Source organism: Pungitius pungitius, chromosome 18 (assembly GCF_949316345.1).
Source record: "Pungitius pungitius chromosome 18, fPunPun2.1, whole genome shotgun sequence".
In the NCBI taxonomy this organism is placed as follows: domain Eukaryota; kingdom Metazoa; phylum Chordata; class Actinopteri; order Perciformes; family Gasterosteidae; genus Pungitius; species Pungitius pungitius.
In genome coordinates, this window is record NC_084917.1 from 5911393 (window position 1) to 5928343 (window position 16951).

Consider the following 16951-nt stretch of genomic DNA (forward strand, 5'->3'; position numbering starts at 1 on the left):
ATGCGTGCCTGTTAAGGCTCGCTTGTGCACATTAGTGCTGATGACCTTGAACTGCAATGCCCTCTGATAGAGGTTAGAGCTGGTAACGTTGTCACCAAAAGATGCTGTTGTCACAAAAGAGTTGCGCCCCCACCCTGTGGTTCCCCCTAACAGCGTTAGATCTGTCAGCACTGTTGCAGTTGTTTGCACTGTTATCGCTATCAACCCTGTCTGCTGTCAGTAGCAGGTGTGGACATGTGCTCTTGATTTTTTTCGGTTGTGCATGTCAAAAAAGTAATCCTTTTAAAATCCTCTGAAAACACAGGATAAAGTGTATTATCATGATTGCGTTGGCATTAGTTCACACATCCAGTCACATGTAAATGAAACCCATAAAATCTCTCTGGGCTTTAAAAACCACTTTTTGATAAGTTCCAATAAGTAATTTCTTTGATGTCACTTACTTTGTTCTCCAACTATATTTTTGTGGTTTAATAATTCTAGAATAAAAGAGGAAATTGCATCTGTTTTCGGATGCTAGATCCAGATTGTAAAAAAAAAAAAAGACAAACAGAGAAAAAGTTTATTCAATGACAATACTGGGATGCTTATTGCATATATCTGTGTAGTAGTGCTTACGTTGCATTCTTAGTTTCTAAGATGATTGAAGCAGCCTTTGTAAATTGATAATTGTCACCATATTACGTATAGAATTATCAGCTTGTGTTATTCAAGCTGCTACAGAGTAAGTGCTTTAATTAAATGTTCTGGGATCCATCAGGCTCTGTGCACTTCATTACCCACACACACCTTTTACAATCCTCGGGGACTTGCTGTTGGGAATGCGTTCATCCCAGTCCTTGATTAACACCTGACTATAGTAGAAAGGAGATCAATAAACGTGTATGTACGATCTACGGTCAGCTGAGTTCTGTTTTCAACTAGGAGAGAGCTTGCCACATAGAAAATAACTGGACTGGATCTAAAATAGCTTTTACACATTCCACAAAACATATTTCTTTTTTTTTTTTTTAGATGAAACTCAACTAAAATATTTGACATAAATAACATGCAATGTCTGATGATCTGCACTATTTTAACAACAAAGCCTTGAAAAGTGTTTTTGTATAAACGTGGACCTAAAGATAACATTAAATCTTGCGATTTCATATAAAATCTCATTGGAAAGCTTGACTTTGAGCTGGATGACTGCTGCCTCTGGGATTTGCATGTTCTTACTGTGCTAAAGCGAGCATTTTAAACCGAGTCCTCCAATTTCCTGCTCCAGTCCGAGGTTAATTGGCAACTCTAATTTGCCCATATGTGTAAAAGGGAGTGAGATAGTGGAAATCGTCTGTCTCTCTGTGTCAGCCCCGGCATTCAGGATGTACCCAATGTGTACTTTTCACCCTGAAAAGGAAAAGTGGGTATGAATGGATCAAATTAGAGCGCATGGAACTGAAGTCTTGCCTGGTTTACTGTTGGATGGGGTGTAACACGTATTACCGTCCCTACTCCTACCCCTCTGTTAGTGACTCATTAAAATCAATGACAGTTCTATTTGGAGTGCTTAGACTCTCGCCATAGCCGGGGAAGGGGTGGAGGAAGTGATAAGGAGTCATGGGAGACTTGTGACGTGCCTCTCACTTGCTGTGACACTTTACGGAAGTGTTTTGGCGAGCCCAAGCCGCCAGTTAGCGCTCATATTTACACCTTCCCCGTTCCAAAAAACGCTTGCAATAGAGACCAACTCCACTTGCAACTCCTCTTGTCTCCAAATGATTACATTAGGTGACGCTTTTATCCAAAGCGACTTACAATAAGTGCATTTCAACCATAAGGAAACAACCCCAGAAGAACAAGAAACAAGAAAATGCAATTTCATCAAATAAGCCGATTTATAACTTATAAGTAAAAATGTAGGTGCTACAAATTATCGGTGTACAGTCAATGCTATGACTTGCCACAATTGGTTAGTTAATTCCCTCAGTTCACTATGTGGCATAATACTTGCGCTTAAACACAGCTGCACTCAAGTTTGGGTAGAAGTCTCATGGCAACTGATCCCTGGTGGTCGTCACCTGCATTTCTCATTTCTGTCACTTCATTTCTGAGCAGAAAGGTACAGTCATCAGATTCAGGGGACAGTTATATAGACGTATAGCTGGTCCGGGCAGTTTTCCACGGTGACAAGATCCAGCCTCTCTAGCAGAACTCTCATGTTACTGGTGTCTCATTTCACCTGCTCAGGACAGCTGGGGGAAACTCAGCGTCCTTGGGTCGGTGCCCTCTCTCCCCTTTGCCTTTGTTATTTATTGCTCAATAGTATTTTAGCAATGTGTCTATATATACGTTTTTCTTCCCATATAATGACAAAGCACCTCACCTTGTGATTTTAACCCTTCGCCCGAGCATTGTCGCTGCTTCTCACAGGATGTCGTAGTGGTAAAGTTAATATTTAATGCGCCAATCACCAAAACTGAGCTTACAATGCAATATTTTCAAGCATCGTTGACCAATATCAACGTTTTGTAAGATTACAATTACTGTTACTTCTAACATTCATCAACAGCCATTACATTTTTATTTTTTGCCAAGTGTAAGGGATGAAGGCCTTAAGGCCATCTGACAGGTTGCTGGGTTTGTTGACAAGAAACAAACAGAATACACGTCAGCAATAGTTCAGGGAAAACCGCTGACAGCTGTGGAATAACAGGGGTCGCAGCCTCCGAGGCCATGATGGTAACCGCAAGTTAGTTTGCTACTCGGCCGATGCTTATTTTAATTTAGTTTTAGGATGCTATCTCCAGGACATTTTGTTAATGTTAAGTTTGAGTTGTGGCTTTCTAAGATGAGAAAGAGGCGACCGTAGCTTTTCAAAAAGTAAAGAGGCTCATAGCCAAATCTGTTCCTCAATTTCATCTTATGATAATTTATTTGAACAACATCTTTGAAACTTAAAATTGGAACAAGTTATGATTTATTAAATATTCCTTAATGTCCTTTTTGTTTTAAATTTCTTATGTTTCTCTAGACATGTCAGTCCAAAGTGTTCGATCTATCAGATGGTGTGTCCCAGTACGCGTGGTTCCCCTGCCGTGAGGCTCATAAGTCAACCTGGGGATATCCTACCTACTGGCTAAAGGTGAGAAATATCTGATAAGAATTGTGCATTTTTGGTGAAAAGTTCAATCAATTGAAAAAAATACACTCATGAGTTAACTCATGTGAATACTATACTTAAATTATGTCACCTAATATTAAGGCCACTTTAGAAAGGTGAGTGATATATTAAAAAAGGGAATATATATATATTTGACAGGCCCCAAGATGCATAAAACATTATTTAAAATAGGGAATATTAAAGTTCTTATAACACAAAGACGGAGAAGTTATTGAAAATGTATAGCTATATTTTTATATTTCCTGTTTTTCTTCATTCAGGCCCACTTTTCTCATCCCATGGTGGCGGCCGCAGTGATTATACATCTGGCTGCTGATGGGACTGGTTACCTTGACCAGACGCAGTGTAACATCACTGTTCACCTGGTGGACACCAAGGAAGGCATACATAGTCTGGGTGAGACTGCTTGTTGTATATAGTGTCCCTCTTATGCATCTCTTCAGCTCGGGGGAAATGTCTTCATTAGATCACCACATCCCTCTTTCAACAGCAGCCTTTCTCCTCTCCGCAGGTGAGTGGCGTCTCAGCTGCCGCACCAACCCTCTGGTGATCCCCGTGAGCCACGACCTGTCGGTGGCCTTCTACCACACCAAGGCCATCCTGGTCATGTTTGCCTCTCGCCTGGTGGCCATCTCCGGGGTAGGACTGCGCTCCTTCCAGTCGTTCGACCCCATCACGATAAGCGGTTGCCAGAGCAACGAGATCTACAACCCCACGGGCCAGAGGTGAGCCGAAAAAAAAAGGAATCTGAAGAACATCAGAGTCATGTCACATAGACATAAGAACCAGAAACATGCAGTTATAAGATTACATGTACATGTCTACGCATGTGAACAACCACACACAAGCAGAACCTTGCACAATCTTTTGCTCTAAAGATACTGGATACTTGATTTAGAATATTTTCTAAACACATGTTCACTCATTTTATGGAGTGCGCTGATGGCACCAAATCAATTGAATATGAAAAATTCCATGCATGGCAAAATTCTCAGTGTTTTATTTTGAAGTCAGTTTATTTTTACCGTCATTTCTGTGTGATGTAACCCAGCATCTGAATCAGAAAACAGAGATTAAATGTGTATTAATGCATTGCTAGACATTTCTTCTAACTGTCAAAACCCAGAAATCTACTCTACATTTTTTGAGACTCCACTACTTAATGAAATAATCATAATTGTAACTACCAACCAAATACGGTCTGGTGACTTACAAACATAGCAGACCACACAAGGAGACACAATTTGCCAATTTCCACACCACTGTCATGCATGAGACAATTCATACTTATGATGCTTCCACAACCATTGCAACAAGAAATACACTAATAATGGCCACAATCCACAAAGAATGGATGGCTGGGGGCCTGTGCAGAGAGATAGAGATGTTTGTGGCTTTTGTTGTGTGCCAGTGAGACATCCAGCACCTAAATAGATTAAAACTTCTGTGTATCTGCTCCGGCCAGGAAATTATTATTGTTACCACACATTCAAACACACACACACACACACACTAGTTTAGTTCTCCCGGAGTTCTCGATCGGAGTGACTTTGTTTTTTTTGTAATCTCTCCTCTTCATTTCATTCCTAGAGTCTTTTGAAAATGATTTGTTTTTCTATTATGGCAAGTCAGCCGGACACGCTTACTTATTTTGAGATGTTTAAACTTAAACATGCGACAGCCTAAATGTTATTCTAAGGTATTATGATCAGTTATTATAAACCGGCTCTGTCTTCACAACATCGGTAAAGGAGGTTTTTTTCATGTCATTGGTCTTCTCTTCAACTGTCTAAAATGTATCACATGCATTGTGTTGTCTATCACATGCATTGTGTTGTCTATCACATGCATTGTGTTGTCTATACCCACTTTTACATCATCCCATCTTCACTTCCTCCTTATTCCTTGTCGCTTTCCTCGCTTTTCCACATCTGCCTTCCTCCTCCCCTTCACCGTATGTTATCCCGAGCTGTCTTCTCGTCCTTTACTTTCACATCATGTTCCTTTTCCTCTAACTATTTGCCATTCTCCCCCTTTTGTGCCTCCTGCTCCCACTTTTACTCTCTCCTTCTCCTGGGCTGAGCAGCACATTTCCCGTAATACTTACGCTTCTACAAAACACCACATCCCCTTTTCCCTGAGTTTTTAACAACAGTAGCTATTAAGATGACTCAGTTTAATGTTCCATGCTCGTCTGCAAACTCCTGCACATTTATGTTTCACTGTTTTCTCACTGACTACATTGTAAATGTTAGAGTTCAGTTTTCCTTCAAGTTTTCCTATTTTTCTGCAAACATACTATTTTGTTATTCTGTAAACTGCACTTCTCATTTGCAGGGGAGGCGGATTGATTTACAAGTTGTTAATTGTAATTTATGTCAGAAATTCCATAGTGACTAGTAGAAAACCACAAAGTGATTTTGTTCCAAGCCAAAGTGGCCACACAGGAGGCTTGTTTGTCCTCAAAAAGCCCAGACGTTAGTGACTGCCACTCTCCTGTTTAATACACAGTCTTCACCTGCTCAACTTAAAATTTGTCTATGTGAGCATTTTAATTATAAGCTTACAGTGTGACTTTTGCTTTTGTACCTGAGGCATAATCTAGGTGCATTAAAGTATGCATCATTAATACTGATACAAGCAAAACAAAACAAATGGATGAAAGCAGCAATATAATACATTCTTGCAGGTTTGAGTTTAACAATGTTTCTTTTATCCACTCTGTGCCCACATGGCTTCCCCTCTTTCTCTCCTTCGCTGTTGGCTTTATAAGGGAACCCTGTACCGTAAAATGCGGACTGTTGTAAAAAGGTGCCTCGGGCATCGGAGCCTTCCAAGCGCATTAAATGCCATCTCCATCAGGCTACCAACATAAATCTGTGGCCAAACTGCTATTGTAGCTCACACATAATATTATCCCGTCACTGTTAATTCACAAATTACAATCTGCCGTGTGTGTGTGTGTGTGTGTGTTAATGCAGACATCCCCTTAGGCACACAGCAAATATGGCAATCTTTTCTTCATGTGGTTTATTGATTTGAAATGTTAAGCAGTCATTGATGGATGGATGTGGTTGACTTAATGCATGGCTTTTCTGTTTGTGAGGAAATGTGTAAATGCTTCCATGTTTAAGTGTCTGCAGTATTATATTATACACACAATGTAACGTTTGTTGTATCTTTAAATGTATTCTTTAGTTTATTTTTCTCTCTTTCTCCCTTTCTTTATTTCCCAACCTTCCCTCCCACCTACACTCCTCCACCCCCACACACACATGCTCACTTGTAGTTGTGTACATTATTCGTGCGAAGCCATTGACTGCCAGGAACCATTAATCCGCAATGCAGAGCTCAGGTGCAGTAGCCCTGGCCGCCACTTTTACAATGGAGACCGCTGCACCATCTACTGCAACTCTGGATATGTCCTGCAAATCCACCAGGATGACGACATCATCAAGAGTCAGGTAAACACACTGCTGCACACATGTTTGAACACACATGGCCGTCAGAGGGCTCGGTACACAAAGAGACACATTGAATGCATAAATGCACACATGCAAACGCTTAAGTGCAAATGCATTTCTACAGCATGTTGGCACATTTACGGATGCACACGAGAACATGCACCGAGGCAAACCTGAGTACAGGAATGGTCATAGGAAAAAAGTGCAAACGCGCTTTAGTTCTGCTTTCTTTTCTGTCTTCATTTTTTTTGTCGCCTGCAAAAAAAAAAAAAAACAAGGCTTGGCACGGCAAGCCTCTCGGGAGGATGACATCATGAACATCCAGGTAGATGAGTGCTGGAACGAGGAGTGAAGACACCACAGCCCTCTCCTCTTGTTGGCTTGCCACACAAACACACACACACACACACGCACGCGCACACACCAAGCATATTCCTTTCAAGCACAAGCATAATAGGGTTTAGTCTCTTGCCGAGCATGCTGCACCACCACCTCAAACAGTCACTTTGTATCGCTACTCCACCGGGACGATGACATCATTGCATACTGTCTGCTCCCTCTCCCTCCCTTGCTCCATCCTTTGCTCATTTGCACACATTGAAGTCTCTTTTAAAGGGATGAGGAATTACTGCCGCACCCTAACAGCAGCACGCATTTAATGCTTGCTTCTTGATAACACAACACACATACGGTAAGTAGAGGCGAGCTCCTGCGTAAACAGGACACATATGTGGACAGGTACACTATGTAGATGCATGCATGCCATGAGTAAACAAACAAACAAGGTAGTTGACACCACATCGTAAACCTCTCGGGTTTTGGGCCGAGCTGCTTTATAAACGTAGCATCTATCTCCACTGCTCTGTAAAGACGTCTAACGCGCCCTCCGAGTTATCGGAGGTTGAGAGACCAAGATACCTTTGTTTTTATATACATTGGTATGTTTCTGAAATGGGGAAGTTTTATAGATTGCGTCCATTTCTGAAATGTTCAGGAACCTTGCAGAAAATATCCCAGTAAAACTGGTCAATTGTTAAAAATACATTTTCATGTGGGGCAAGCAAACCACCACGAGACTCCAGTAATTAAATCAGATTTTATGATTTAAGCATTTCGCGAAAAAAGATCACTTGTCCCGCAAATTTGGTGAATATTTTATACGTTAAAAGAAAGTTGGTAATGTGACCACCACGTTGCGTTTTCTGCTGCGTGGACGGGAAAATGGCCTCGAGGCATCTTCTTCTGTTGAGTTTTACGGCGGTTAACCGGCATTACTGCCCTCTGCTGGCCGGTTCTCCCTGCCCCGTTTCCGCTGGCCTTCTGGAAACATCTCCTCCTTAGATCTGCCGTCTAGTTTACCTACCTTTCTCTCAGTTAGAGTTTGTATTACGGCTGCACAGCTGTCCCCCATAGAAATATCCCATCAAAACACAATTACCTCCAGCTTGTTTTATTTCCCTTCCACTTCCTTCTAATGACCAAAACACCCGCATCAAATTTTGTTGAGTAAATGGTGAATATGTTAAACACATTTAGTAAGTAAGACATTGTATAATTTGAACCATTAGATCCATTATATAGTTAAGGGCTATTATGAACCTTATCAACACGTCATTTTGGTCATAGTCACATGAGTGGGCAGTCAGCCAGTTCTGCTAAGGAAAGATTTTCAACTGCATGCTTTATGGGAGCCCAAATGCAGAAAAGCCACACACGATGGCCTCGGGCCTGGCGGTTTTTCCGCCACTCTACAGGCTGCGCATGTAAGAGAATCATCTTGTATTTGACCTTCATCTGGCGTGAGGGTTAGGTTTGATCCAGACGTGCTGCGTTACAGCTAGTAATGATGTGCCGAATGCAGAAGACAAATTTCACAATGGAAACTCTAAACAATATCAAAGTGAAGACCTTATTCAAGATTGACATCAATATCTTGTCATATACAAGAAAATTGTCAAAATCTTTCTTATGTTATACAGGGAAATATTATAGTCCTACAATTCTATTTTTCAAATCAATCATTTTTTTGAAGCATTTTTCGCCTTTCCTTCCCCTGTGCAGACAGATCGTGACATCGTGCCCTATTCTGTCCCGTTTTTTCACACTCCCGTGTTCAGGCGAACCCCAAAAACTGAAGAGGAAGCTGTCCGAAATGTCGGATCATTTGATGGTTTTACTGGCTCGAATTAGGCAGAGTAGCCTAAGGTCACACAGAAATAGTCCGCCGTACATTTACACTCACAGTAGACAGTTTTACACAGATATTTTATTAAGATGGAACACTCTTGAAACTTAACAGATCTACACACCCATTTTGCAACTCACAACATATTCAAGGTCGACACCTTATTGTTGGATAGATTCTTCCCCGTTTCTCCCTTCAAGATTGACTCATTTAACTTCACACCCGGTGGTTTTCCAGCCGGCTCCCACATGCGACGCATGTGTTGCTTTGTTGGAAATCCAAATGTGAAGGGAGCTTATTTATTTTGAAGGAACTTGATACTGTTATGAAGTATAACATAATGGGATCAAGGTTAGAGATAGAAATACATGGGAAGAGAGGGGTTATGAAGTAATATATATGAAATGCTAACTGAATCCAGCTTGTGTGTCCTTAAAGTTTAGCCAAAATGTGCGTAATTAAGGTAAATCAAAACAGGGTAGGGTGTAATTCTTGTAGAAACACAGGTTTGCCTTTTTTTGTTTTGTGGGGGAAAAGGTTGAAATGTTAACAACTTTGTTGTGAGATTTCTTGGCACAGCAATCAATTTAAGCATCCCTATTGCGTGGAGCTTTTTCATGGAGGTAGAACATGAAAAACAGTTGAGGTTTGGATTAGGCAATGGCTCCCTATTTAATCTCGACAAATATCCAGCAGAAAGACGTAGAATTGACATGAATCTGCTATTTGTATAAGCAGTAAACTTAAGTCCTGGGCTCTCTGTTTGGGTTAAAAAATGAGAGGGAACAAGAGAGCCCTTTATCAGGCGCTAATCGATGTATTTTTTTTTATTACACAAAAAATTCTCATTACATCCCTGCAGCAATCTATATGGGAAATGCTCTGCCAAAAAATAAAAATTTGTTATCTGTGGTTATTGGAGGAATGTAATTACCCCTTCAATCATTTAATTAGGCCTGGATTGAGCCAACTTTGGAGCAAGTGCTTCTTAGCTACTTTCATTTGAAAAGAGTTGGCAAAACCCGGATGTTTTCTAATGAATTCATTTTTGATTTTCAAAATGACCAACCCTAGCTTTGATAATGCATACTATTCACAATGTTCTCATGACTCTTTATCTGGAATGGATACCCACTCATTTTTGTACAGGGTGTATAAACATTTAGTCCTCTCTCTCTCTGTCTCTCTCTCTCTCTCTCTCTCTCTCACACACACACACACAGAATTAATGTAAGACATGTGGGCTGTACAAACTCAGTCAGACTTTGCTAGGTCATAGCTCCTTCAGCAGTAACCTGAATGGCTGTTATTCCAATCAGGGCCTGATAGGTCCATTATAGGAATGAGGGGGACGTTGATTTATTATACTCGGCCCTATACCGTGCTGTCGTCTTGAGCTGGTCTTTGTTTATCATAGTAGAGTGGTGTTTCCACTGTTAGGTTTGATTTCTGCCATGAGTCATTTACTTGCAGATTTTTCATGTTCTCTGCATGTGTGGATTTCCTCTGGGTTCTCCAGTTTCCTCCCACATTCCAACAACATTCAAGGACCCAGTCACATATGATGTAGTTTGTGCATTTGAAAAAGTGACACAGTCGACTTTGATTTTGAGGAGTTTGCGAAGGCGGAATCACAGGAAATGTATGTTTTTTTTCCTTGGGAATATATCTCTTTTCTGTTTTCAGACAACTCCATAGTGGACTACTGGTGGCAAAGGTTGTGCCACGAGCTAGTGCAATGTCACATTGGCTGAGCTTATCATCATTATCTCTGTTTTTTCCACCTTACGTTAAGCTGGTAGTTGTGATGGATTGCCTCCTTGTGTTTTGTCACACGTCCACCTATGTCAATGTGTTTTGTGTTAGGGCCGATTGTGCAGTCGTTGGATATCAGTTGTCTAAGTGGCATGACCGGACCTTACAAAATGCTCTCGGCAGTTACTTGAGCTGCCGGACAGGCTTTGTTAGTTTTCACAACGACCGGAGACTTGTTGAAGTGAGTCCTGAATTCCTGTAGTCAGTTTGTTGTGAGGATTTACAGGATGTGTGGGACATCAATCTGTCATATCGATGCAAAGGGAATGCACGTTCACTATCTGACACTCCGATTTGATGTCTTGTCTAATTTATAGTCGGATACTGCAGTGACTATCACCTGTGCAAATGGGAAGTGGAACAAACAGGTGTCATGTGAGCCCGTGGACTGTGGCCTGCCAGACAAATACCATGTCCATCCTGCTCTTTTTGACTTCCCCGAGGGCACCACTTACGGCAAGAAGAGCACCTTCCAGTGCCGAGAACCTGCCCAGCTCGTGGGTAAGAAACATGGGGGAGCAGTATGAATACACATTCAATCATTTTGTCTTTAATTTTACTAACTAACAATATAACACATTGGGATCCCAAATGAATTATTGGTCTTTGATGAACATGTATCATTTCTCAACTTTTTAAACACTATGTGATGAAATAAATGATATATTTCTCATCACAAAACAGTTACCTCATGAATATTAATTAAAAAATAAATTAATGTTCACTTAACTGTCATTAATATATATCCAGTACCACTCTCACTCAACATTTTGTCATTTGATTCAATGACAAAGGTTGACTATTTCTCTCCTTTTTCACTAATCAACAAAGAAATTCATTCTACTCCTGTCCTCTACCCCCCCACCTCCCCCCCAGGTACGAACAACTCTCTTACCTGTTTAGAAGACGGTCTCTGGTCCTTCCCCGAGGCTCTTTGTGAACTTCGCTGCCCGGCCCCCCCTGCCGTACCCAATGCTGTTCTGCAGACCAAGCGCTGCAATGACACCGGCCTCAAAGTGGGCACGCTCTGCAAGTACAAGTGCAAGCCAGGTTACCATGTCAGCAACAAACCTAAGAGGTGTTCATTCATTCCTTTTTTTTTGTCCTAGAACACGTTCAATTGAATCCCACTATATTGACCTCCACGTCACCGAAAGCCAAAGTTTCCCCATGTCCAGACGTCTAGATATTAACCCTCTCCTCCCTTTTAGGCGCGCCTTCAAGCGCCAGTGCACGGAGGACGGCAGCTGGCTGGAGGGAGCATGCGAGCCGGTGACTTGTGATTCCCCACCTCCCATCTTCCACGGCTCCTACCACTGCACTGACGGCTTCCGCTTCGACAGCGTCTGCAAGCTCAACTGCTCCGGTCCCGCCGGTAACGCTGCTTTTGCCGCCAAAGGAGGCTCTGCCCATACGGTGAGGCTGCTGCACGCTCCATGCAAGCAGGTCCGTCCATCTCTTTCCTCTCTTTCTATTCTTGCTTGACCTTTTATGTATGTCTTCTTATTGTGATGGGTATAAAAAAAAAACTAAAATCAAACATTCTTTCTTTTCCTCCCGCCGTTTGCGTCCTCACTGTGGATCCCTTTTAGGGTGTGACAAAAGCAGTGAATAATCGAATCAAATAATTCATAACAAGCTTTTTTTTTGAACATTTAATGACTGTCTAGCGCCAAGGTCCTTTGCAATGGATGTCGTGTTTGTTTTCAATATGAATTGTTTCAGGCACATTACTGAAAAGATATCACATCTTTACAGATGAGAACGGAAATTTAACCCTATTCCCTAATAAACTCCATTTAATTTTTTATATCTGACGCTTCCCTCACCTTTGGCCACTTGTCTTTTTCTGCCTCTTTCTCTCCCTGTCTCCTGTAGCACTACTCAATTTGTAGCCCTACTAAATAGATTGCTATTGATTTTCCGAATTGTCCCGCTGCCACAGACTTTTGAAATGTATACAGCATTTAATCTGGTATGCCTCTCAGGTGTTTCTGGTTGGATGTCTGATAACATTTGGATGGATTTCCTTCTTTTGCCGCGTAATACCATCTTAATGTTCTTGACCCTGCGACGGTTTGCCCTGTTAGTGTGTATCTGTAATGGTTTTCTTGTCAATACATTTGTTAATTACAGGGCGCGGGGTCCAATGTGATCCGTTGTAAGAAGGATGGAAACTGGACAGGGTCGTTCCGCCTATGCCCACACAGCAAAGGCCAGTGTTCTTTACCTCAAAACCTCCATCACAGCCTCCAGTACTCATGCAAGCGAGGACACGGCATAGGTCTGTATGCGCACATTTATCTTAGTATGACAACCTATTTTGTATCATTTCTGTCATTCTTCACATTTTACTCACAGTTTTTGTCAGGTGTGTTGTCATTCTTCATTGTTAAAATGACCATTTTGAACTGTTTGAATCTACACTGTCTAAACCTGTAGCTCAGTATCATGATCATTTGAAAGTAAAGTGGGGACGGATACGTCTTTTGAAATGCATTCGATCCAAGTGTCGTTACTTTAATCGGTTTTGTTTCTCTGTTTCTCTCTCGCTCACACACACACACACACACACACAGGCGAGGAGTGCGAACTAACGTGCAGAGAGGGTAACAACGACGTGGTGATCCTCCCTAGCAACATGACATTGGAAAATGTACTTGTTGAACATTGGAGGAACCCGCACAAAGTCAAAGTAAGTTTGCACGCTGTGTCTACATCACAGCTCTGACGGACGCACTTCACAAAGTTCTGCGATCCACAACTCTCCTTTAAGGAATTTCACATATGATGCGTACATCCTGGGTCTCCTTCCCACACTGCAAAAGGCCGGCATCGCATCCCTTCAAACATTTTCATTCTATTTTTAACTGGAAGTGTGAGAACATGCTGCCGCCCTTTTGTGTTGATGTCCTCAATATGGTGTATATATGACACAAAAACGCTTCTTTGGGAATTAAGTGTTCTATATATTTTTAGCATTTCATATCCCATGTATTTGTCCTATCCAGAAAAATAGTGGAGTGACCTTTTCATATGAACATAAATACTTAGTACTACTTATTACTGTAATTTTGTAATTTTCTGAAATTCATCAATGTCGCTCACTGGTTTGTGACCTCATTTCATGAAGATATATCTCACAGCTACAGAGTATACTGATTATGTACTGTTTGCTTACACTGACAGGTAGCAAAATACAGGGCCAAGATGTTATTTTAGAAATGGTCACACAAAACTAAAAACATCCTGGGGATGACACCGGGTTTAATTTGTGTTTTTTATGAAGCTCGGGGGTTTTGGAGGATACGTTGTGTGTCTGTATGTAGGCGGAGTAATGCAATACGTCGACTTTTCTGATCGCGCGTTCCCATTTGAAGCTTAATGTCCTTTTAGCTGTAGAGTCATAGACTAAATAGTACGGTGGCCGAGAAGGTTCAGACAAATACAAAAGCAACAACACAAACGCAAACGCCACAACACAACACGAACGCCAAAACACAAAATACAAAAGCCACATCACAACCGCAAATGCCGCAACGCAACACGAACGGCGCAACACAACACGAAAGCCAAAACGGAAGTAGCTGCCCACGGGAGCGAGCGTATTTTGGAGGAACGCCCACGGGAGCGAGCGTATTTTGGAGGAACGGAGCTGGAGGATGCCAGATCGTTTAAGAAGTAAGTGAAACATGATTCCTTGCGGCTACAGTTAAAGTTTAACTAACTAACGTTAGCTAAAAGATGCGTGGCGCCATATAGCCAGATCGTTTAAGAAGTAAGTGAAACATGATTCCTTGCGGCTACAGTTAAAGTTTAACTAACTAACGTTAGCTAAAAGATACGTGGCGCCATTTAGCTAACGTTAGTTAGTTAAACTTGTTACAATTTACGCGCAAATCCTACGTTTAAGTATCAACTAGCAGTACTTAATATATATATCCTGCGCGCGTGCGCGCGTGTGTGTGTGTGTGCGCGTGTGCGTGTGTGTGTGTGTGTGAGTGAGAACTCACTTCACTAGGAAGATTAACATTGTTCAAGGTTCTCTAGCCTACTTGGTTGAAGCATAGCACTTAAACACATACAATATAACGTTAATGTTTAGTAGCTACATGGTTTATTTATTTAATGTTCACATTCCTAATGCTCACCTAATGTTTTATTACAGATTAGTACATGATGTATTGCCCTTTTTGTGGGTTCAACCTGCATGCAGAAACAGCATTCTGCAGTTCATGTGGCAAGAATATCACATTTCTCAAAGATGCTGCAAGACCTGGGACAAGTGAAGGTAAGTGACGTTTTTTTAAAGGTTATGTTTTTGATTCTTCAAGATGAAAGTATGCAATGTTTAGTTCTGACAGATAGTTTAAGGAGTTACTGGATTGCTTTGTTATTTGACTAATGAAGATTAAAATCACAAGTTAAACACTTAAGGAAATTGTAATACATGTAATTCTATTTGAGTATCTTTTACTATTTAAGTATAAAAGTTAAAACACGGTACATTAATGCATTGCATCTAATCATCTTAAATATAATGTCCTCATTCCTTCCCATCAGGTTCTGAAGCTACAACAGACGATGACCTTATTTTGAATTATTTCACAGAAGGCCATAGTTATGAAATTATTATGGACCTAATGGCAACCAAGCACAACGTTTCACTGAGTCTTAGCACTTTGAAAAGAAGACTACAGGATGCAGGCCTGGCCCGGAGGACAAACTACAGTCCAATTGCAACTGTGCAGGCAGCTATATCTGAGGAACTTAAGGGATCAGGACAGCTCTTAGGATACCGAGCAATGTGGCAGACACTGAGACAGAAGTACTCTCTTGTAGTCAGAAGAGATGATGTGATGCGCCTAATCGGAGAGCTGGATGCGTCTGGAATAGAAAAACGCTCCAGGCGCAGATTCGTCCGGAGAGCATACCACTCAATGGGAGCCAATGATGTCTGGCATGTTGATGGCTATGATAAATTGAAACCTTTTGGGGTTGCAATTAGTGGCTGTATCGATGGATTTTCTAGAAAAATCATGTGGCTTAAATGTGGAAAGTCTAACAATGACCCAGGCGGAATTGCTAAAAATTACATGCAGTGTGTAGCTGAGTTTGGAATTATTCCAATGCGTCTCCGCACAGACTGCGGCACAGAAAATGGACTGATGGCATCACTTCACTGTACACTGAGATCAGAGCATACAGACGAGTTTGCAGGAACCAAAAGCCACATGTACGGCACTTCAACATCCAACCAGCGCATTGAAAGCTGGTGGTCCTACTTTCGAAAACAAAGGTTTTTGTCTCTTTCAGTATATTCTTTATTGATTTATGCTCTATCTACTACATTTGTGTATTTTCTATGTTTTACTGATCTAGGTAATACTCACTCCTACTTTCTCATCTGTTGTATTTCCTTAATGTCAGCTTGAGACTATTTTATTTCTACATTTTTCTAATATCTACAACATTATAGTGTGTTAATGTGTCTATTCTGAACTAGGAGTCAATTTTGGATGGATCTGTTCAGCGACTTGAGGGAGAGGCATCTCTTCAATGGCAGCTATCAACACAGAAGTTTGTTGCGATTCTGCTTCTTGGGCGTCCTACAGAACGAACTGGATGAATACAAGCAATTGTGGAACACTCACACTATTCGTCCATGTCGCCAATCCCAATGCCCATCTGGTAAACCAGAGGCTATGTACAATGTGCCTCACAGGTAAGTATTGCATTACCATGATAAAAAATAAACATAATTAGTTAACACTTTATTTGAATGATAGTTCATGGTGGATTCATGGATAGTACAATAACATTGCACATCACACTTAGCTGTCACAAAAATATACCCATACTTCAAGCACTTGAGTAAAATATGTATTTGAGACTTATTTTAACTCATGATAATGCTGATCTTTTTGTGTCTCTGAATCAATGTCCTATGAACAATGAACAGTTGAAAGAAAACTGTTAATGATTTTGGATTTTTTTTGTACATGCTCCTAGATTTAACGGAAGGAATTGTGGATACCCAGTATCCACACAAACCCTGAGCCAGTATGACAGCCTCATGCCAGCGCCAGAAACTCCAAGTGGAGAGGATGAAGAGCAAAATCGCTTTGAAGAACTGCAGAGACAAAGTGGTTTGACATCTCCTCTACATTGGGAATCTGCTGTAGAGAACTACATCTCCCTGAAGAACTTGGCTGATATTTAATGTACAGTTGTGCTAAGGTTGACTACAAAGAGTAATAAAAAACTCCCTCTTTGTCACTCTCTGAGCCGGGTTGTGTGAAGTATCTGGGAATAAATGGCATT

The 16951-nt window shown here is 41.2% G+C and overlaps 2 protein-coding genes and 1 long non-coding RNA gene across 3 annotated transcripts in view; 2 read left to right on the plus strand and 1 right to left on the minus strand.

Moving 5' to 3' along the window:
- The window catches only part of pappaa (pregnancy-associated plasma protein A, pappalysin 1a), a 52373-nt gene extending 38992 nt beyond the window's left edge, over positions 1 to 13381 (plus strand). Inside the window, exons 11-19 of the mRNA XM_037485302.2 lie at positions 3014 to 3124; positions 3424 to 3559; positions 3675 to 3888; positions 6453 to 6627; positions 10945 to 11128; positions 11504 to 11705; positions 11839 to 12073; positions 12764 to 12911; positions 13207 to 13381. Coding sequence (XP_037341199.2) covers positions 3014 to 3124; positions 3424 to 3559; positions 3675 to 3888; positions 6453 to 6627; positions 10945 to 11128; positions 11504 to 11705; positions 11839 to 12073; positions 12764 to 12911; positions 13207 to 13358 — 1557 coding nt within the window. The 3' untranslated portion in view covers positions 13359 to 13381. The remainder of the gene's footprint in view (positions 1 to 3013; positions 3125 to 3423; positions 3560 to 3674; positions 3889 to 6452; positions 6628 to 10944; positions 11129 to 11503; positions 11706 to 11838; positions 12074 to 12763; positions 12912 to 13206) is intronic.
- LOC119226917 (uncharacterized) lies at positions 3772 to 7003 on the minus strand. Its single transcript, XR_005121292.2, has 3 exons — positions 6801 to 7003; positions 4189 to 4217; positions 3772 to 3910 (listed from the first exon to the last, which is right to left on the minus strand). It is a non-coding gene; the product is annotated as an uncharacterized LOC119226917 (long non-coding RNA).
- A 665-nt stretch (positions 13382 to 14046) lies between the features above and the next one.
- On the plus strand, positions 14047 to 16850 carry LOC119197143 (uncharacterized). Its single transcript, XM_037453202.2, has 5 exons — positions 14047 to 14308; positions 14796 to 14918; positions 15191 to 15926; positions 16134 to 16352; positions 16640 to 16850. The coding sequence occupies exons 2-5, from the start codon at positions 14804 to 14806 to the stop codon at positions 16848 to 16850; spliced, it is 1281 nt and encodes a 426-aa protein (XP_037309099.1). The 5' UTR covers positions 14047 to 14308; positions 14796 to 14803.
- Positions 16851 to 16951: the final 101 nt, after the last annotated feature.

Coding starts and splice junctions, on each gene's coding strand:
- LOC119197143 (XM_037453202.2), top strand. CDS start 14,804: ATGATGTATTGCCCTTTTTGTGGGTTCAACCTGCATGCAGAAACAGCA. Junction 14,919..15,190: donor AAGACCTGGGACAAGTGAAG/GTAAGTGACGTT, acceptor CCTTCCCATCAG/GTTCTGAAGCTACAACAGAC. Junction 15,927..16,133: donor TCCTACTTTCGAAAACAAAG/GTTTTTGTCTCT, acceptor ATTCTGAACTAG/GAGTCAATTTTGGATGGATC.